A 20,438-nucleotide genomic window follows, 5' to 3' on the forward strand; every position below is an offset into this window, starting at 1 on the left:
CTATCAACGTAGATTAATTAACTTTATAATCTCAGTTTAGCTTATCTTTATTTTATCTTTTTTAGTTCTAAGAATTAGAAAGAGTTAAAAAAGTAACCGAGATTAAAGTTAATCTACATATATTTGTAGAAATCAGAACTATAAACGTTTGCTCGATCGCCGCTCTTTCCCAACGAATAACATTTCGCGTTCGTACATACGTCTCATTGCGTAATAGATTGTAAATTATCTAGTTGCGCTCGTTTATTTTCCCGTTGATAAAAACACGCTCGCCTTCCCGCGGATCGGATTGGCCCGAGCTTCCAGATGATCGAATCGAATTTATCGAACGTAAAAAGGCGCGATTGCGTTTCATGTCCATTTCTACCTACGCGAATCAATTTTAATCTCAATTTAACTTACTCTTTATCCTTCTTCTAATTTCTAAGAACTAAAAAGGAATAAAAAGTAAGTTAAATCGAGATTAAAGTTAATCCGCAACGGCAGAAATGCTGACCATCGGGTAGGCGCGCGCCAGCATCCGCCCCTGCCCGGCCGCGCGCGCCGATCCGCGGCATCCGCGCGCGCGAAACGTCAAGTTGGCAACGGCGGTCAGCGTACTATTCCATACCATTCGCCGTTGGCTTCCGGCCGTGTGTGTGCGATACGGCTGTGGCCAGGTGCGCGGGGACGAGTCGTTTTTACCGCGTCGAGAGAAACCTTGTGCCGTGCGCGTCGAACGGCGGTGTCGGACGTCGGACGCCGTCGGACGGGAATCGTCGCGTTATCCTGGTTATGAGATTGCCGCGGCGCGGGAGACACGCCGCGCGGTTACGTTAAACGCGGTAACCGGAACGCCGATCGGCGGCGTCGACGGGCATAGCCTCTCGCGGCCCGACGTCGGGATCCCGGTGCTGCTGGCGCGAACACCACCGCGCGCACACGGTCCGTCCGTCGTCCCGTGCCACTTGGCGTGCGTCGCGCGCGTGAGAGAGCGCGACAGCGAAAGAGGACGGGAGAGAAAGAGAGAGAGGGAGAGAGCGTTGTCCGTGCGTCCGCGGCGCGTCGAGAAGGCTGAGGGCTGAGGAAGAGGACAAGGAGGATAAGGAGGACGAGAAGAGGGAAGAATAAAGAGAATCGTCGCGATCGCGGCCGACGGTCGCGATGCCGCTTCTACGCAAACAGCCGTTCCAGCGGCTTCACGTCTCCTCGGACTTCAGGGACGACGACGAGGTCTACCACTGCGAGGTTACGAACGAGATATTCAAGAACTACAAGTGAGTGCTCCGCGGGACGTGGGAGGACGCAACGGCCGGGCTTCGGGGCCCGATTGATCCCGTCGCCCGAGATTGTCGACGACGTTTCGCGTCGCCGTATACGCGGGAGAGCGGATACATCATTAAAGCGCGATCGATTGTTTATCCGCGGGGGACCGCGGACGCGGGCTTGCGTTACCGCGCGAATAATGCGCCAATTGTCGGTCCCGACTACCGCATTGCATAAAAACTGGTGTAATCTTGTCATAAGATTGTAGACCGAAGCCCGTCTTGGCTTGTTCCGGCCTGGCTCAGAAATTTGTTCCGAAAAGTTTGTTCACGTCCACGTGAATGAAGGCGACTTTGATCGAATCCGGATTAACTTGAGCAGCGATTAATTCGACCAGCAGAATTGCTCGCAGCAAAACGACTGTAGGCGATTCGTCCCCGATCTAATTTTTACTTCAGACAATAAAGAAGATTAATAAAATTACGAGTTTAATGTCCATTTCTGTCAATATATATTAACTGTAATTTCGATTTAACTTACTTTTTTATCTTAGAACTGGAAAAAGATAAAAAAGTAAGTCAAACCGAGAATAAAGTTAAATCATTGGTAGAGATGGACATTAGTCGCTGATTAAGCTAATCAGTTTGATCAAAGTCTTCCTAAGGCCAATTTTACTCGAAAATCGTATATTCTATTTCACGCTAAATTCCTTTTCCCTTTTTTTTTTCCTTTTTTTGAAAACGTACGGTAATGTATGTTGAAATACAGTTAAAAAAAACGTGAATGGACTGATTGTAAACAAACTCGGGAAAGCTTTATCAATTTATCATTTATCATGCACTTATGCTGCATTATGTTGACGAATTCATTAATGAATTTTTTCGGTGTCTTAATAATTTGAGAGCGTCATTCGATACAACAACACAGTGTCGTTTTACCATGAATGACATTTTTTTAAATTGTAGGTATTTTTTTATTCGGATAAGATTCTACTCAATAGGAACATTCTGACTGATACTTATTAAGAATTTGCATTTACATCATTTAGATTAACGACCATCATACAATATATTGAATAGATAATGAATAAAGATGAATTTTTATTGTTTCTTGTTGGAAAATACCTGTTATGTCGGTTTAAGTAAAAATTTATAGTCAGATATGTATCTCTTACATTGTTAATTTACAAATTGAATGGATTTTACTGTTATTAGTTGTTACACTGTCAAATGTGCTTAACATTTATTAATCTAGTTTCTATATTATTGTTTTAATAAGCTTTTTATAGATATGTATGAACACAATTTGAAGTTTTGTTAAATGTACATACGAATGAACATAATTATAATATTCTATGGTCATACACATACATATATATAAGCTTTTAACTTTATTTTTAATTTTTAAGTATATTTAATAATCAAATGTTATTCGTGTTTTTTAAAGCTTTTATATATTTTGAAGATTTAATAAGTTAAATTAATTTAAAATAAATATACGTATATAAAAATTATTCTATATAAGTTATATTGTAATAAACTTTATGTATTTTCTGTTACAGTGAATTTTGCGAGCGGATAATCTTGTGCAACTCCCTTATATGGTCATGTAGTATCACAGGTAAAACTAATATGACATTCGAGGAAGCTTTGCAATGCGAAGAAAATGCGAAGAGGAGCTTGAAAGAATTCCCAATGGAGGTATAATTAAATTTTTATGTAATCTATGTGTTGAATCATCATTAATAATATGTATATTATTCCATATGTAAAATTCTATATTTTTTTTAGCTGCGAATCCCTATACTTTATCTGGCTAGTAAAACAAATAGATCTTCTTTCAACGAGATGATCGAAGACGTTTACCAATTTGCGAGAGATCGCTATTTTGTAGGAGAAATGGTAGAAGCTAGCTTTACCGACGACGCTTGGTGTAACTGTCATGTTCTTCAAGTCATCGTACCTACGGAACAGCAAATTAAGGCATATATGAATGAAAATGGCAGGTAAATGAATTAATTGAGTTTTAAACGATTTTATTAATTTTTTTTTTTAATTTTATTGAGTTTATTCTATTCTGCGTCGCTGTTTCAGAAGTCTACAGGAACATTATTATCATCCACCAGCGAAGTTATTTCGTTACGAGGTAGAACAATTAGATTCTGGAGATTCTGACGTCAGTCAGATTATGATAGTGGAAGCGTCTCAGGTCAGAAGACGAAAGCAGCATTACAGCAGAGATCGTAACAAGATATTTCTTCGTCAACTCTGTGAACAAAATGATAGCGGTATATGGGTTGTCAAGGTTAATACAGAATTGTTGATACAAAATTATGAATGTCTGAAGATATTTTTGCGCTTTTGTAATATTACTTTTTGTTTCATTATTGTATAGGAAAGTGTTTTGGAAAAATATGGGATTAACAAAGTACGTTTTGATACCATATTTGCCGGGACACTCCCAGATTTTACGGTGCGTGTAAAAAAATCGGTCAAACAAAAGCAAGAATCCATGGATAAATTTCTCACCTCAAATGTATCAAAACAAAAAACACTCGAGAAAGCGGATCCTCTGAAAAAAGTGAATGATACTGCCGTGGTGAAGAAATTCCGGAAACCAAGGTAAAAGCTATTCATTAAGGCTTTGTTAAAAGATGTCTATTTAATGTATTTTTTAATATCTCTGAAATATTTTATTAATAGAACGAATGGCAAATTCAAAGAGGAACTTAAGGCAAAAGCTTTGGAGGAGAAAGCGAAACGTAAAGAAGAAAGGGAGTTGAAAAGTGAGCGTAAAAAGGAAAAGAAACAAAAGTTAGCGGCTTTAGCTGCATATATGAAACAATGGAACAAACCGAGAGAAGATCTCGAGTGTGAAGATCTTAGTCCCATTCCCGAACCTACTGTCATTAAGTGCAACATACCGAACGAGAAGTTTGGAGATTTCGCTATGATAACGGAATTTCTTGAATTTTTTAATGAAGAATTAGAAGTGTCCGTATATTTTCCGGGAGGTTTTAATTTGGAACTAGTGGAGAAGGCATTGTTGACCAAAGAAGCGTCGGGTCCGTGGAGCGATCTTTTACAACTGTTATTGTCAAATATATTCAAGTACCAAGCTGGAGAAGACAATGAAAGTGATGCGCAAGCATCCACTTTGTTGGATGACATTAGTGCTTATGAAGGTGCATCATCAATGGCAAAAGCCATCAAGCTCGCTACATTGGCTTCTAGATGGTGCTCAACTTATCAGGGATGCAAATTATCAGAACTCACATTGGATCATGTAACTCTGAGTGAGATTTTGAGGCAACATTTACTAAGCTCCGGGGGACGTATAAGCGAAGCCGCTTCGAAATGGCGATATTCTCAAAAGGGTACGTATGATTTATTATTTAATATTAATATACTTTCTATAAAAAAAAAAAATTATTGTGATTGTAGGTGGCTATACAAATTTTGATGAACCAGCACTTCTTTTGAGGCTAAATGAAGGCTACCTTTTGCGATTATTGGGCCATCGTAATGTCTGCGAGCTTGAGTTAGACGACAAAATGAAGATTGTCACATGTCTGATCAATCAGTTGCTTGCATTTGCATCGATACGCGATGCAATTGAGGAGCGATACGATAAATTGCATCAAGCGAAAAAAGAATTGAAATTGTTCTTGCTTGCCGAACAGAGAAAGGAGAAGGAGGAGAGAGAAAAGATGCGAGAACGCGAGAAAGAGGGAAAGCTCGAGGAAGAAGAGCCGAAACCGAAAAAGATCACGCGTGGTAATTACGAAGAAGGAAAGAAAAGAGAAGAATATGAAAATAAACTAAAGGAACTACAACAAGCGTCAAGGGATGACAAAATGATGATTTATTTAGGTGCAGATAGAGCGCATCGAAGATATTGGAGATTTATATCTATACCAGGTACGTTTCTATGTTTTTGTTTTATAAAATTTTTAATATGAAATGTTTAATATCCAAAATTGAGAATAAAAGACTCAATGTTTTATATATATATTTTTTAATTGATTCTGGTTGCAATTAAGATACATATCACTTTGGATTTAAAATTTTCACATCACGAATTTAAAAACAAAGTTAACTAGCTTGTACTTTTTTTTTCTTTTTTTTTTTTTTTAACATAACTTGTTTACTTCAATATCTTTTCAAGAAAAATATTGTTAATGAGATATGTTAATCAATATCTTTGTTTTTTTTTATGAAACTTGATTCACAATTTTATTAAAATTAAAATGGTCACATTGCGCTTTATTTGATTATACTTTTATAATTATTATTACTTTGAAAAAGTAATTAAAAAAGGAATTAAATTTTATAACATTCAATTCTTTTATTTTCAGCGTGTAACTTTCCAATATTATAACTTACAGAATTTCTGACAAAAGTTTATAACACCTCTTAATTAAGTTATTACTTTAATTAATTTTTCTTAATCTTTATTGTAGGATTATTTGTCGAAAATGACGAACTTTGGCCTGGAAATTGTCTTCCCGAGGGTACGCCGCACCATCCCGAGTTGCAAGACAAGGAGGCAACCTACGCATATCTAAAAAATAAATTTGAGGATGAGTTCAGTGACAAAGAAAATAGTTTCAAAAAATCGAAGAAATCACCCAAGAAGCTTCTATCCTTGGATAAAAATGGTGTCAAATCGCCACGGAAAGAATCAAGCCCACGGAAAGAATTTAAACAAGATCTCACCAACATCAAAAGAAGTTTAGTTCTGTGTACAGGAGACAAAGATTGTCCTGTTCATTGCAAGAGATCACTGATAAAGTGGAGCTTTTACGGAAATCAAGAAGACATTCAAGCGTTAATAGATAGTTTAAGTACAAGGGGTGTCAGGGAGAGCGAGCTTAGAAATAATCTTTTACAAGAGATGGACAATTTGCTCCTCGTTATCGATGAATGTCCTAAACACAGATTAAATCCTGAAGTTGTAAGTATATTTTTATATAGTTTATTAAAGTATACTACCTCTACACCTATAGTTATACGTAGTTAAAGGACGAAAAGTAAATGGATATTCGTACGTAGTTTTCAGACTCGAGTAAAGGGCAAATTAATAAGGCGGTTAAGAAAAATAAATATGAAAATGCAAACTTGAATTTTCCTCCTGATATGTCGATCGACGATGTGATGGAATTGACTTTGAGAGATCACATTTTGGATTTCGAAGACAAGATCAACTCGGGTTGCCTAGGATCCCTTAAGATTATCAATCGTGCCATCTGGAGGAACGCGATTAACCAGAGAAGTTACGACAAACAATGTGACAAGTTGATGTGTGCCGGTAGTGAGGTAGACATAGATACACCGCCTAATGCTTTGATAGACAAAATAAAGAACGAGTCTAAACACAGCAGACCCGGTACTCCCGACTCTGAGGTTGGGAGCATTAGCATAAAGACTTACAAGGACCCAGGAATATACCTAGGTTTACCCGGTGATGATGAAATGGTGGCCGATCAAAGGCAACAGGCAGCTGTCAAACAGCTGGCTTGTGCTATTTTACAGTTGTCCCACGCTATAGAACAAAGGTACTTACAAAGACCACTGGGGCCCGATCAAAAGGACAAAAAATGGTCGGGCGAGGAAGCACGAGAGAGATGGGAACAATCGTTAATAGCGTCTACGAACTGGTCTCAGTTGTTCGTTCACTTAAGTACCTTGCATAATAGTGTCGCGTGGGACAGAAGCGGGTTAAACGCTCAGTGTCGTATATGCCGAAGGCGTAGGGATGCGGAGAACATGTTGCTTTGCGACGGATGCAACAGGGGACACCATCTCTATTGTCTGAAACCGAAACTTAATGTAATTAATAGTTCATTATACTGACGTTTCCGTAATAGAGCGATCGACTGAATTATCATTTCCTCGTATATTTTCTATATGTAGGCTGTACCACCGGGAGACTGGTTTTGTACAGCATGCAGACCACCGGAGATAAAACCCAAAGAAAAAGCTAAAAAGCGGAAAAGATTCGAGGATGAGCTCGAGGAAGAGACAGTATTGACCAAAGAGACGCGACACAATCGCGCGAGGCGCGCACCGCAAAGCGACGACGAGGGCGACCAAGAAGACGATCAAGACGACGAGGACAGCGATGAAGATATGTAAGCTTATGTCTCCATAGCATTAAAATCTGTTATCTTAATTATTATTGTTAATGTTTTTAATTTTTTTTTTTTTTACTGTGTTAGAAACATACGACTAGAGAACTTATGCGTGTCGTGTAAAAGCGGTGGGAAGGTGATTGCTTGTGACACATGTTCGAATCGTTATCACTTGGAATGCGTAGAACCGCCATTGTCGAGAGCTCCTAGAGGAAGATGGTCTTGCACTAAATGCAAAGCTAAAAGAAGGAACGCAACGAAAGGTAATGGGGAAATAATACGAAGAAATATACGGAGGAGTTTACGGGCGAAAATGTCTCAAGGGCGTTTTTCTTTTGTTATAATTTGAGAAGAAAAAAATTTCCCGCATTTAATGTAGATCAAAAGTAGAGACGTAGACAAATTGTTATAAGGATATTATAAAGAAGTTTCTTAGCGTTAAAATTATGTTGATAGTGAGGGGGCGCGAGAGGGAAAGAGACAAGGAGAGGCTGTGCGCAGCAGCAGCACGCTCTCGCATCCATGGCTTTGCCAAGAGCCTCCTCACTACAGAATCTACAGACTGGGACGGTCTGTATTGTATCCCTTTTTTTTACTGTGTATATATATGTGCGTAGCATCACCATGGCCAATCTCTTTTTATTTTTTTTATTTTTGGAAAGCACCGCACGTTAGAAGACCCGTACGGTTCATCATCGGGGGTCTGTTCATTATTAATATCTGAATAATTCTTATAATTTTTATTTTGGGGATAGCGTACTAACCGAATGAATTATTTACTATAAATCTGTCGACTTCTGCTTCTTGTTTTCAATTATTTTATTAAACGTTTCTGTATTATCACTTATTTTTTCGGAAAGATGATATTTCTCTTTCATTAGTATGTATCTGGACAAGGAAAATTTGTATAAATTAATATAATAAATAATTACTATGTACTATAATTAATATAGATCTGGACTAATTGTATAATATCAACTTTTTTTTTATTTTGAAATGTAGAAGTAGTCTTCTTATACAATAATTTTCATAGTGTATATAAAATCGAATAATTGAAATAAAATATGGCACGATACATGGCACACGCACACATACGCATATAATTCTTGTTTTGACCTCCGAGTAAAATGGGACTTATTATGGACAGACCCTAATATAGCATTACATCCCTGTCATGTAAATGCTTGGATACATCTTATCATCTTGGCAATGAAATTCGTAGGCTATTGCTAACCCATGTGCATATCACATGAATATCACATCGATAGAACTTTAGTTTTTAGCATGGACTTCACTTCATAAGTAATTCCAAATTGAACCGACAAAATGTGATGTGCTAATTTGAAAATTTTTGATGTACAGATAGCAGTGCATCGGATGACACTGAACCGAGACAAACGCGGCGTGCGACGAAAAGAGCCGCCGAAATTGAACACGGAGACAAGAATTCGATTAGGGGATCTATGGCTAAATTGCAAGAATTGTTGACCGATATCAAGCATCACAGAGATTCGTGGCCGTTTCTGTCACCCGTTACGAAGGATGAAGTTCCGGATTATCACGATATCATCTCCAATCCGATGGACTTTGGAACTATCAAGTTCAAACTTAATAACGGCGACTACGAGACAGTAGATAAATTCTTTAGCGATTGCCAATTGGTCTTTGAAAACTGTGGATTGTACAACAAGGAACATAGTTCCGTATACAAGTAAGTAATCAACATTATTTTTATCTCTATTTCACACAAGTTCGGATGCCAGAGATTAAGATTCATGTTGCATAGATAAATCTATTAATGTTAATTAATATATAGTATTAATTTATATATTTCATCCATATATTATTAACAATAATTTATTAATTATACACACACATTGATTTTAATTAACACATCATGTAATTATTATTAATAACACTGATAAATTAATATCTTTATCATTTTTGTATTTGTATACTAATTTAACTCAGTGTATAGATAAATTGTTGGGTGTGATTTGGATTAGGTCGGTAGAATATCACAAATCTAACAAAATGTAACAAATACAAACGCTATAATACTTGGTAAGATAATATTATCATTACACGAAAGGATAATATACATGTTGTAAATAATTAAATGTGATTAACTATTTTATAATTGCTTAACGGAAGGATTCGATTTTTCTTACATCTTTTTACAAAATTTGCGAACGTGTTAATTCGTTTGTAACTTTAATAGACTTTGTTGTTGTTGATGTAAATAATCTTTGGCCTCCGAACCAGCTTAAAAATGTGAGTGTATGAAGCGAGGCTATGTCTGGTTAAAAATAGTTACGTGTATAGTGCAGGTATGCGATTACGCAAGTACTTCGAGAAACGCTGCAAAGAATTGGACTTGAATTTCGATGAAGCACTTTTCCAAGAAGAACCCAAAATTAAGAGGCCGAGATTGGTTAGCGATGACGACGAGGAAGACGGTGCGTCAGGAAGCGAAGACGACGAAAGTGAAGCGCAGAAAAGAAGATAGAATGAAAAAGATTAGATCTATACATATATAAATATATATATTTCATTACGATGTATACTCATGAAATTTAAATCTAGAGCCGCTCATATTTTATATATTTTGAACTCAGCATATATGTGGACTTGTATACCGATGTTGAGCGGTCGAAAGATTCTGTATGTAGCTCAAGACATTTGTAAATTGTATACTTTGATTCTTTCGACAGAGTAATATAAAATTACATTGATGACAATTCACGGAATAGTACAATTACGAAGATTTTATTCTACAGAATCACCGATGCAAATATATGAAAAAAAAAAAAGAAAAATGTCTCTACAGTCGAATTCTTCGAGGCTTGTAATAAAGACGGTACGCAGTATTATTTGCATATACATAGCCGCACATATACTTTTAGATATAATCGCGCACTCATAGAGCATTATAAAACGACATATACCAGCCGATTGGTTTTATTCGCTTCGATCAGTACAAGAATAGCATTATTTTCTTTATAGATGTAAACAAGGAGAGATGCTCGATATATTCTCGCATCGTTCAATTATTTATTTTAACATTATTCACGTAAAGCGGCAATCTATATGTACACATTGCCGTATAATTATATTAAGAATCGTTAACTGTATACATGATAAATCGCACTATAAATTTTACTTTTCTCGAAATCGTCTGTACGCGAGCTTTAATGATGAGTACGAGCACAGCTTAAAAAAAAAAAAAAAAAAAGCATAAGTTATAAAAGCGTCATTCATAAAAAACTTATGTTTGTAGATCCAGACAATAAAATTGGATACTTTTGTACTGCGTGTTCTGTGACTTATCAAACTGAGAAGTGTTATTTCAATTGTTCTGTAACACCTATGTAAATTTACGTTTCATGTTAATAGTACTTATTTTTTTCCGTTTTAGTTTATTTTTGACATTTTTTAATTTCAGGCTAGATTTATATAAGCTATGGTACAAAATATCGATTGTATTACACAGTAAAGTGTTCTTTTTAGTCATGTATATTTTATACGATTATTTTGATAACACAAATCTTCAAATAGACTTTTTTTCAACAATCCTCCTCTGCCTCTCCATAAATTATCTCACATATGATTTAAGGATTTATTTTTTCTAATTGGACAGAGAAAAGATTACAAGTTCTCTTTCTCCAATACATAATTTGTTTTAACATACAACTCTAACGATCTTCATTTTAATGATGACCAGTACCCTCGAACATTTCCCGGTGGAGTTTGTCCCACTTCGCAACGTTCTCAGGAGCGTACGCTGAAAACAGAAGTAGCGGATGATGCATATTTCGTTAAATCGGACAGACATCGAGACGTGACGTAATACTCACATAGCTTTTGAACTTTATAAAATATCGGGAACGATACAAGTGTGCCGATCAGCAAATATCTATACAGCCAACTGTGTTTTATGTAATATCTGTATGGGAACTGAGCAACCTTTGCAGTTAAGGTATATGGGTATTTCATGGGTCGAAACGGTGCGCCTTGCGACATGTTGGTCGTCTGTAACAGATTAACTGTAATTAGATCCTTTGTGCCCAATAATGTAAATGGCAATAGTAATATAATAGATTGTGCAAGAGATGTGTTAGCGCAATTTTGCAAGCGTATCAAGTACATACACCAGGTTAGGCCTGTAACTCTTAACGACAATGTTCTTACGTTGTATTGTCGCAGCTTTTTTATTTACTTAAATTGTATTTGTGTAACGACAATGTAACGATAACGACGCTGTCATTAAGAATTACAGAATAGAACTGCAGGTGTTCAAGCGCAGATTACACTTATGTTGATAACCTATAAAAATTATGCAAAAGGATTTCCTCTCTCGTTATATATATTCAAATCACAAAAAATAGAGGTCATACACGATTCACATTGTTAGTGCAAACAGAATAAGTTTGGAATAGTGATTTCAATCGACCGATCATAAATCCTTGAAGAAAGAAAATGACAGGCGAACAGACGTGTGACGATTTAACCTCGCTTATCGCTAGCGATTGTTAGATAAATTACAAAAGGAAACGATTATATCGTGCGCTCGCTTTTTTAACTTCATGTTTAACAGTTTTTAATTACTCACTTTTGGATTTATAATATATTACGATAACAACTGCGTGGAATTATGTAATGTATCTATCCTTCTCCGAATCGTAGGCGAAGGATGCGGCCAGCGGCACGAGTAAAGAAATAGAGGGGCACGAGGGGCATACCTAATAAGAAGGCCTGATTGGCTACGCTACTTCACGCTACTTCTTCGTGGCGGCACTTCGTATTCCCGCCCACATTTGCAATTTGTTGGGCTACCACAGGCTACCATACGGTTATTTATTTTCATTGCTTCTCACATCCACAATTAATTATTAATCGATGATGCAAAAAATTAATTTCTTTATAAAACTTAAAAAATTTTGTATAATTTCAAATTTTTCGTATGACGTAGTCTTATTGAGATGAAAAAAAGCGGAGTCGAACTCTGCGACGACTGCGCCTTGTGGAACAAAAACCACTTCTAAACTGTGAAATATCCAACTTTATTTGATAAATACAATTGTTTGTAACCTAATACATCGCCAATTGAGAGCACAATCAGTTTCCTCCTTTCTTTTTCTTCCTAATATCAGATTCTTTTTTTGTTTTCATAACAACAGCGCGATTTCTCGCGAAATTTTGTACAGTCGAATTTTTATATTTATTTATCAGGTCTGAGTTAGCATGTCTATTCTTAATTTTCCTTTTAGTCCCCATTTCGATTGGTCTGGCCAGACAATCTAATTCAGTCTTGACATAATACAAGAGCTCGACTGTAACAATGTGTAACAAAGCTTGAATAAAATCTACGAATGTTACGGATAGAACGCTTGTAGGTTTATTATTGCTTGTTAACACTCCTCATTTCATCAAAGCGTGTACCACTGCTTTGGCATTCAATGATTTTAGATCGGTGTAAGTTTGGCCGGTTCCAACAAAAACAATAGGTTGACCAGTGATGTATGTCATTGTGATAGCTGCGCCGACCTGTAAATAATATTTGTGAGTAAATGCTGCGTAAAAAATTAATAGATATTACGTAGGAAAATATATTTCCTATGCATATATATATATGGTGTGTTATATTATATTTAATATATTTTTATAATAATCAATATATTAATATAAATATAATAATATTTATGTTCTATATATAAAAATTAAATTACTTAAAACGAGATCAAACAAAATATAATTTTTGCAGCACAAATATCAATCCTACAGAATAATTCTTAATTGTATATTTTCGTATTTCAGGAATCAAGAACTTCAAGTTCTACAAAAAAAAATAAATATGTGATAAAGATTATATAGAAAGAAAAACTTACTTTATCATCGATCGTATCGAACTTCGTCAACACGATACCGTCGATAATATGAGGATTGGCAGATTGACTGTAGTCAGCTAAGGCTTGATTGAATTTCACCAGCTGATCCACAGCTTCGTTGCCGACGAGAGCTTCCCCCACGAATAATACCAAGTCCGGCTCGTTCACTTTAATCAGCTTCGCCAGAGCTCGCATCAACGGTTCATTATCCTGCATTCTACCGGCAGTGTCGACCAGGACAACATCAACCCTGGAGTCCCTCGCAAAGCGTATCGCTTCCATGGCGATACCCGCCGCATCCTTACCGTAACCCTTCTCATATAGCTGCACCATCGATTGATTCCCATGCTTCTCTGGTGGATGTAGAGCGTTCAGATGCCGCATATGCGTCCTCAATTGTTCGACAGCTCCAGCTCTGAATCATAAAATGATTGTCATTATAGGTTAAATTAATTGTAAAACTGTTATACATGAAACTTGTTAGAATTTATACTATACAGAATGAGGCATGTTATAAGTGACAAATTAATATCTTAGGAAATATTTATTTTGAAATAATTAAAATAAAAGAAATGTATGTGCGTATAGAAAAATAAGAGAAATGCTATAAAATAAGAGAAATTGTATTTCAGAGACACATTTATAAGATATAATAAGATATTACTATTAAATAATAGCAATTTAATTTAAAAAATAATAATAGATCTTTAAAAAATTGGTGGGCAAAATCAGCATGCTTTGTTAATTTTGTCAATATTCATTTACCTGAATGTATCGCATGCAGCTATCAACACGCGGAAATTATTTTCTATTAACCAGAAACAGATTTTGGCCAAATTCGTTGACTTGCCGACCCCGTTGACGCCACAGAAAGTCATCACGTAAGGCCTGTTACTCTTCTTCGCTTCTAAAGCGTCTCGCAGAATATCGATTCTTCTCTTGGGCGACAGTATTTGTACTAGAGCGTCCGTTAGGGTGGTTTTAACGGTGTTTGCTACGCTGTCGAAGGTGCCAAGTACTTTTCCTTCCAGCTTCGTACCAACAGAATCGCATAACTTTTGCGCGATGTCCGCGGCAACATTCTTGGTGATTAAATGATCCTTTAGTTTCTCCAAAACCGGTAACATATCATCCTGCTTTAGAGATTTGCTGCCGACCAGACTCTTGAACATGGAGAACATACTCGTTTTTTTCTGCATCTGCTGCTGCTTGGATTGCTCTATCTCTTCCTGATCGGAACTATCTTCAGAATCGCTGTTCACTTCGAGATCGCGTATACTACCTTTCATCTGTCCAACTAGCTACAGGGAAAGCAACGGAAGATATAAATGAACAATATAAATAATGAAAATATATATGACAAATCTCAATTTCTTCGGCTGACAATCAGTTCATTCAATATATTTTATTTCTTTCACACTTCTCTTCGTCCATTTTATTTCAAATTATTTTCTTCGATCCGCCATTGTAAGAATTAACTCATTCTATATTCACTAACAATTATATACAATTTTTTTATACACGCTTTTCCAAAAATAAAAAAAATGAAACGATAGAACCTGATTATCAATTTGAAAATATTAAATCGATCAAAGAAATTCATAAGATTCTCAGTCTAATCAAATAGAAAGTAGGAAATAAACTTGATATTAAAAGAATGCAAAAGAAAAAATATTACAGCTGTATTGGCTGCCACATAATCGTCATTCTCTTCGGGCTTGTCTTTAGTTCGCTCTAATGTAGCAAGATCCTTGGTTGTGCCACCCAATTCCCAGATGCGCGGTTTCTTGCCAGCTTTCTCAGGTTTAGGACTTTTCCTGGTACGATATTTGTTTTTATTACGTTATTAATTTTTATAAATTTGTTATTTTATATATATTACAATTAAAAATTCTTTTTTATAAAAATAAAATTAAAAGAAATTAAAAAAAGAATATATGCTTACTGCTTGTCAGCTTTCTTCTTTCCCGCCATTTTCTGAACGAGCTTCATACGATTGGTAATCAATGTTTCTTCATCGAGTTCCCCATTATGTTCCACTTGCTGTTTCGGCAACTCCTGTTTTGGAATATCTTGAATTTTTGCTGCAGCATTAAAATACATTTAATTTAATACAAAGCCTTAAGTAAAGAAAAAAAAATTCCAAATAAAATTTTAACAAACTAAAGTTATATTTGTTAATTTTATTATTTTATTCATGCAATATTATACAATAGCACACCAGCATGCAAGGATTTCGCAAATGCTACTTACTATGATAATCCCCATTACAGTTATTTGCTTTCTTCTTTTTACCTAGAAGCGAAGAAGAAAATCACCGCTGTTTTAGCATCATCCAAATTGAGAAGGAAAAAATTACCGAATAAAAATAGCTTGTAAGTCCAAATGCTACATCAGTTTCCTTACTGTTTCGTACCGCGAAAATAAAATAAGCGTGATATTCCTATATTTCTACTATACTATATTTCTTCTTTCCCTGAGAACATTGTTATTGCATAAATCTTATTTTTGTAAATTCTACGTTTGTATGTGTGTAAACTTTCCCTTATACAGCAAACCTGAATATTATGTTTACAAATGACTACAAATAAGATTTACCCTTCTTTTACTTTTTTCTTTTAAATTTAGATTTTAAAATTCAAGCTCATTTTTCTCAAAATTAAATAAAGCTATATACACTGTTAACGCATTACGAAGTAATTATACTGTTAGTTATGATTATACCTGGCTTTTTATCATCTTTATCGTCCTTTCTCTCGATCATACTAGCGACAGTCTTCTTGGATTTCTGACTCTCGTCAAAAGTGCGCATTTGCTTCGGTATCTTAGCCTGTGAGCGCGACCAGTGTTCAGCTCGTTCGAGCACCGAACGATAGGCTGGTTCAAATTCAAAATTGGCGAACCAGCTTGAATTCTCGAGCTCGTTCTTGAAGCGATCCCTAAACTCCAAATGGATATCATTCAGAAATTTATCCACGTAGGATAACTGCAGTATCTTCTGATACGCCACCACAAATACCAGCTCGAACTCGTTGTCGAGTTTATACTGTAGTCGCAGGGAGTCATGATCAAAGCTGTGATTCCCTGTACGTTCCTGAAAAATTAATTTTTGTAAAGAACCTCATCTTCTTAAATCTCACAGATACATAGAATTACTAATAACATATATTAAGAAGAAAAATTCATTTTACATATTTAATTCTTTAACTAAGTTCTATTTACTTTTAATATTTTATATAAAACTATATATGTATATTGACAAGAGTTTTCATTACACCAGCACCGACATTTCACTTTTTTAGATGAAGCAGAATTATTACCCAAATAAACTTTTCACAGAAAAATAAAATACAGGAAACTTGTTTCTTTTTTTATAACATCCATTCTTTTGATTTAATTTTATTTTATTTACAAAGCAAAAAAATCTTTCACAAGACAATTTGTTTTGACAACTCTAACCATATGGTGCATTTAACCTAACGACCTCGTTCTTACTATTATGTACAACTAGTTCGCAAATTCAAAGAACATCTATAGATTTTGAAACAGTTTTCAACCAAGCTTTACATATATAAAACATATATTCCTTTTTTATATTATACTACTGGACTACTCTATTTGTTGAAATGACAGATCGAGAAAAAGATAAAAATCTGAAGACATGTGACATGTGAGAACAGATACCTGCGGTATTTAAAAAATATAAATAAGATTACTGTCGAGAGGAGTCGACGATCAAGTAGATCAGAACGTGAGTTTAACGCGAGGAGATTCGAGGAGATGCGTCGTGCAATACGGGGTCAAAGGTCGTCAGACCGCCGACTTGTGCCTGTCACTCCTGTCAGACGGTCACACTCTCGCGACTCACCTGCAATATAACGCTCCTTATCAGGGCATTGACGCTGGGCGCGAAAATCTGGGACGTGCTCTGGAAGCACCAGAGCACTATGCCGCCCTTGCTGAATATCGTGAAAAGATCGAGCATGATTCTTACGATGCTTAAACGCGAGAGACAGAAATAGAGAAAGAGAGAGAGAGAAAGAGAAAACCTGCCTCTTGTACACGGTCGAACGACGACTTTCGACCTAACCAGGAGAGGCGCAAAGCGCAATGAGTGACGGCGATTTTCTTGGGACGCTTTTGCCAGGCCGTACGTACAGTAGCGCCACACATCCACCTTCAGGAATTGGAACTACGAGTCACATCCACTTTTCGATACTGTCGATGAATTTGGTTCGTGTCCGTGCTACATCCACTTTTTGAAACTGTCGGTCATTTGGTTCATGCGCAGTGCACTGCACATGGTCGATAAACAGGCACCTACTAAGACCTACTTCGCGCGAGTCGCCGTTGTCCGCCATTGCTCCACCGGCGCCACCGGCGGCAGCGGCGCCGCAGCGCGCAAGATGCGACGTGAAGAAGAAGAAGAAGAAGAAGAAGAAGAAGAAGAAGAAGAAGAAGACGAAGAAAAAGAAGAAGAAGAAGAAGAAGAAAGAGGAAGACCTATTTTGTGAAAATTTTCAGAAATCTACAAATTAATTACAATCCATACCAGATTTAATTAGATCCTACATTTTGATCATTGCAACTTTGTGAATTAGAAATCAACAATTAAAAAGGAGGAACTGCTCCAGCAAATATAACCTATAAAAATGGTGGTGTAATGTTTTAGTAATAATAAAAGGAAAATAAAAGAACATAATTTCGGTGATCACTTGACGTGTATGTAACATTTCTGAAGTCGCTTCGATTTCTTAAAAACGAGATGTTATTCACGATCGAGAGATACGTGATTCGCGCGAGTGCACGGTATTTACAACGATGTTTCTCGAACAGTGTTGACGTTTCGGCACGAGAATTCGTTCTGCAACCCAACGAGAGTCCTACGTCGATACGTGCCGGAGCCCAGAAGTCTCTAAAAATTGCCTTCCTAGGCGTACCAAACGTTGGAAAAAGCAAAATTGTTAACCAACTTATCAAGCAATCGGTAATCATCTTTAAATTAAATGCATAAATTTGTATACTTGTATAAATTAAATTATCTTGTCTACATAGGTTTAATTTATTAAGTTGTCTTATTTGTATCTCTTACCTGCACAAAAATCATAAAGAAGGAGCATTCTACAAAAGTTTATTACAAAAATTTATATTATTTATTTTTACTTTATTATTATCACATATATGGAGGAGTAAAAACCATAGTAGTGTAAGTCAAATTTTTAAAAATATTTTCTCGTGCGCATAGATGCAATTTATGTATTGTACAGATTGCATTTATCCACACGAGAAAATATTTTTAAAAATTTGACTTGCACCACTATGGTTTTTATCCCTCTATATGTACAATTCTTCATATACATATTACGTTTTTAAATAGGTATGCCCTGTGTCTTGCAAGGCGCACACCACACAAGCTAAAGCGCATGCAATATATTGTGAAGGTGATACTCAGCTGATATTCCTGGACACCCCCGGCATGGTCTCCACGAAAGAGTCTAAAAAATTCAAGTTAGCCAGTAGCTTCAAAACAGATCCAAAGACTTCCTTGCAAGCGGCAGATATTGTGGGAATTGTGCAGGACGCAGAGAATGTATATACCAGGCACAAGATTGATACAAACATATTAGAACTCTTGATGGATGATATAAGAAGCAAGATTCCTATAATTCTGGTCATTAACAAAGTAGACAGACTAAAGAAAAAGGAAATATTACTCGATTTGATACACACTCTGACCAAGAGCAAAAAATCTCCAGATTTCTATGACATATTTATGATATCCGCCTTGACTGGGGATGGCATTAACGATTTGAGGGTAAATTTATGACTATTGTAAATAATATTTATATAATTCTTGGAAATGACAATATAATTCCCATATTTGGAATATTTGTACCGTCTGTATTTCATTATTTTTTTGTGCTTTGCAGACTTATTTGTTAGACACGGCTAAGCCACGAGCCTGGGAGTACGAAGGGCATGTTTACAGCGATAATACGTGCGAGGATGTAATACGACAGACGGTGCGGGCAAAGTTCATGGATATTCTGCCGAACGAGGTTCCATATCGTTTACAGGTGAAGTTGGAACACTTTGATCCAGCACCCGACGATAGTATCAAGGCACTGGTGTCCGTCACGTGTCCAAACAAGCGAATTGCTCGTCTACTAACGCGCGGCAACAATAACAGAATAGGTCAGACCGCCGTTATAGCAGAGGAAGCACTGCGGCACGCTTTTCGAACGTCGGTGAGATTGAAGATAAGCGTGCAATCTCCATCGTGATTCGGCTTGTATTTGTTATTTGTAAAATAAAGTTGAATATCGCTTAATCTCGCATTTATAAAGTTAAATGTTTGCGATAAGATTAATTTTTTAATACAAACCGAAACCAAAAGTCAAGCGCCGATTTAAAAATATATTTCTACATTGCGTTACCTAACAACTATATAGACTCCTATTTATACTATACCGCTTGTTATTTAATTATATATTTAATTCTAATACTATGCCGTTTTTTTAGAATATATTTTGTTGGTTCAAACATATTCCAAAACTTATAACTTTCTATTCACGGAGATGTACATGAAAAAATATATTTATACATTGCATATTAAATCTTTATTTATTGGAAGAATAGTTTTTAAACAAAGTATTTCTAATTTTTGGAAAAAAATGCAATCAGTAAAAATAAAAATACATATACACTATTCTAATTTTTGAAGATAAAAAAATTTTTTACACCGTACAAAAATAGAGGTGTAGGTACTTTTAAACTTTAACATTTAAAATATAATATAAAGTAAAATATAAGTAAATGTAAGTAAAATATAACTGTATTAACATATGTTAATGTGTAGGTACATATCTCTATAACACAATCTGTTATTTTTACATATTTCTTCGTCACATTTACATGACGGATCACAGCTGTTGGAATTCTTCACGCAACCGCACATTCGTGAGGAGCAGTTCCCTTTACAGCTACAACCAGTGGCTTTCCAGGTTTGAACTGGCCTTGCCTGTGAAATAATCAGTTATTCCATCAGTCATAATAGTTATTCCATAATAAAATTTGTTCATAGGTTTAGAATTATAAGCAAATATTTTAAAAATTTAAAGAAAAGAACTATTTACAGATATGACTAAGGCTGCATTCCGATATTCACCGTC

General features: G+C 35.9%; 4 protein-coding genes across 7 annotated transcripts; 2 read left to right on the forward strand and 2 right to left on the reverse strand.

The window, feature by feature from the left end:
• Positions 1-616: 616 nt before the first annotated feature.
• On the forward strand, positions 617-10,693 carry LOC112466910 (bromodomain adjacent to zinc finger domain protein 1A-like). Of its 4 annotated transcripts, none has more exons than XM_025035255.1 (14): positions 617-1,256; positions 2,807-2,945; positions 3,036-3,250; positions 3,339-3,549; positions 3,640-3,866; positions 3,948-4,621; positions 4,689-5,165; positions 5,708-6,201; positions 6,300-7,076; positions 7,161-7,378; positions 7,466-7,641; positions 7,835-7,948; positions 8,741-9,089; positions 9,692-10,693. In XM_025035255.1, the coding sequence occupies exons 1-14, from the start codon at positions 1,144-1,146 to the stop codon at positions 9,885-9,887; spliced, it is 4,380 nt and encodes a 1,459-aa protein (XP_024891023.1). In that variant the 5' UTR covers positions 617-1,143; the 3' UTR covers positions 9,888-10,693. The 4 variants fall into 4 exon arrangements, with proteins under 4 accessions (XP_024891023.1, XP_024891026.1, XP_024891025.1 ...); XM_025035258.1 differs by having other exon boundaries at positions 9,704-10,693; XM_025035257.1 differs by having other exon boundaries at positions 3,342-3,549.
• A 185-nt stretch (positions 10,694-10,878) lies between these two features.
• LOC112466912 lies at positions 10,879-12,087 on the reverse strand. Its single transcript, XM_025035261.1, has 3 exons — positions 11,991-12,087; positions 11,236-11,410; positions 10,879-11,162 (listed from the first exon to the last, which is right to left on the reverse strand). Exons 2-3 carry the CDS (start codon positions 11,399-11,401, stop codon positions 11,089-11,091), a joined length of 240 nt encoding a protein of 79 aa, XP_024891029.1. The 5' UTR covers positions 11,402-11,410; positions 11,991-12,087; the 3' UTR covers positions 10,879-11,088.
• Positions 12,088-12,422: 335 nt separating this feature from the next.
• On the reverse strand, positions 12,423-17,251 carry LOC112466914 (signal recognition particle receptor subunit alpha homolog). The gene is made up of 8 exons (XM_025035263.1): positions 17,135-17,251; positions 15,991-16,360; positions 15,520-15,561; positions 15,212-15,350; positions 14,945-15,083; positions 14,032-14,567; positions 13,267-13,681; positions 12,423-12,925 (listed from the first exon to the last, which is right to left on the reverse strand). Exons 1-8 carry the CDS (start codon positions 17,249-17,251, stop codon positions 12,800-12,802), a joined length of 1,884 nt encoding a protein of 627 aa, XP_024891031.1. The 3' UTR covers positions 12,423-12,799.
• Positions 17,252-17,998: 747 nt separating this feature from the next.
• On the forward strand, positions 17,999-19,803 carry LOC112466915 (GTPase Era, mitochondrial-like). Its single transcript, XM_025035265.1, has 3 exons — positions 17,999-18,253; positions 18,644-19,081; positions 19,197-19,803. Exons 1-3 carry the CDS (start codon positions 18,032-18,034, stop codon positions 19,548-19,550), a joined length of 1,014 nt encoding a protein of 337 aa, XP_024891033.1. The 5' UTR covers positions 17,999-18,031; the 3' UTR covers positions 19,551-19,803.
• The last annotated feature ends 635 nt before the right edge of the window (positions 19,804-20,438 follow it).

This window comes from Temnothorax curvispinosus, unplaced genomic scaffold, assembly GCF_003070985.1.
Source record: "Temnothorax curvispinosus isolate PA1 unplaced genomic scaffold, ASM307098v1 QBEX01016698.1, whole genome shotgun sequence".
Taxonomy (NCBI): domain Eukaryota; kingdom Metazoa; phylum Arthropoda; class Insecta; order Hymenoptera; family Formicidae; genus Temnothorax; species Temnothorax curvispinosus.

What these genes read in the sequence shown, in the direction of transcription:
- LOC112466914 (XM_025035263.1), bottom strand. Translation starts at nt 17,251, where the DNA reads ATGCTCGATCTTTTCACGATATTCAGCAAGGGCGGCATAGTGCTCTGG. An exon ending in CTGTAATGGGGATTATCATA is followed by an intron (nt 15,351 to 15,519) that starts GTAAGTAGCATT and finishes TTAATGCTGCAG; the next exon opens with CAAAAATTCAAGATATTCCA. An exon ending in TCGATACGATCGATGATAAA is followed by an intron (nt 12,926 to 13,266) that starts GTAAGTTTTTCT and finishes TATTATTTACAG; the next exon opens with GTCGGCGCAGCTATCACAAT.
- LOC112466912 (XM_025035261.1), bottom strand. Translation starts at nt 11,401, where the DNA reads ATGTCGCAAGGCGCACCGTTTCGACCCATGAAATACCCATATACCTTA. An exon ending in TTATAAAGTTCAAAAGCTAT is followed by an intron (nt 11,163 to 11,235) that starts GTGAGTATTACG and finishes TTCTGTTTTCAG; the next exon opens with CGTACGCTCCTGAGAACGTT.
- LOC112466915 (XM_025035265.1), top strand. Translation starts at nt 18,032, where the DNA reads ATGTTATTCACGATCGAGAGATACGTGATTCGCGCGAGTGCACGGTAT. An exon ending in ACCAACTTATCAAGCAATCG is followed by an intron (nt 18,254 to 18,643) that starts GTAATCATCTTT and finishes GTTTTTAAATAG; the next exon opens with GTATGCCCTGTGTCTTGCAA. An exon ending in ATGGCATTAACGATTTGAGG is followed by an intron (nt 19,082 to 19,196) that starts GTAAATTTATGA and finishes TGTGCTTTGCAG; the next exon opens with ACTTATTTGTTAGACACGGC.
- LOC112466910 (XM_025035255.1), top strand. Translation starts at nt 1,144, where the DNA reads ATGCCGCTTCTACGCAAACAGCCGTTCCAGCGGCTTCACGTCTCCTCG. An exon ending in GAGATATTCAAGAACTACAA is followed by an intron (nt 1,257 to 2,806) that starts GTGAGTGCTCCG and finishes TTTCTGTTACAG; the next exon opens with TGAATTTTGCGAGCGGATAA. An exon ending in GCGGTATATGGGTTGTCAAG is followed by an intron (nt 3,550 to 3,639) that starts GTTAATACAGAA and finishes ATTATTGTATAG; the next exon opens with GAAAGTGTTTTGGAAAAATA.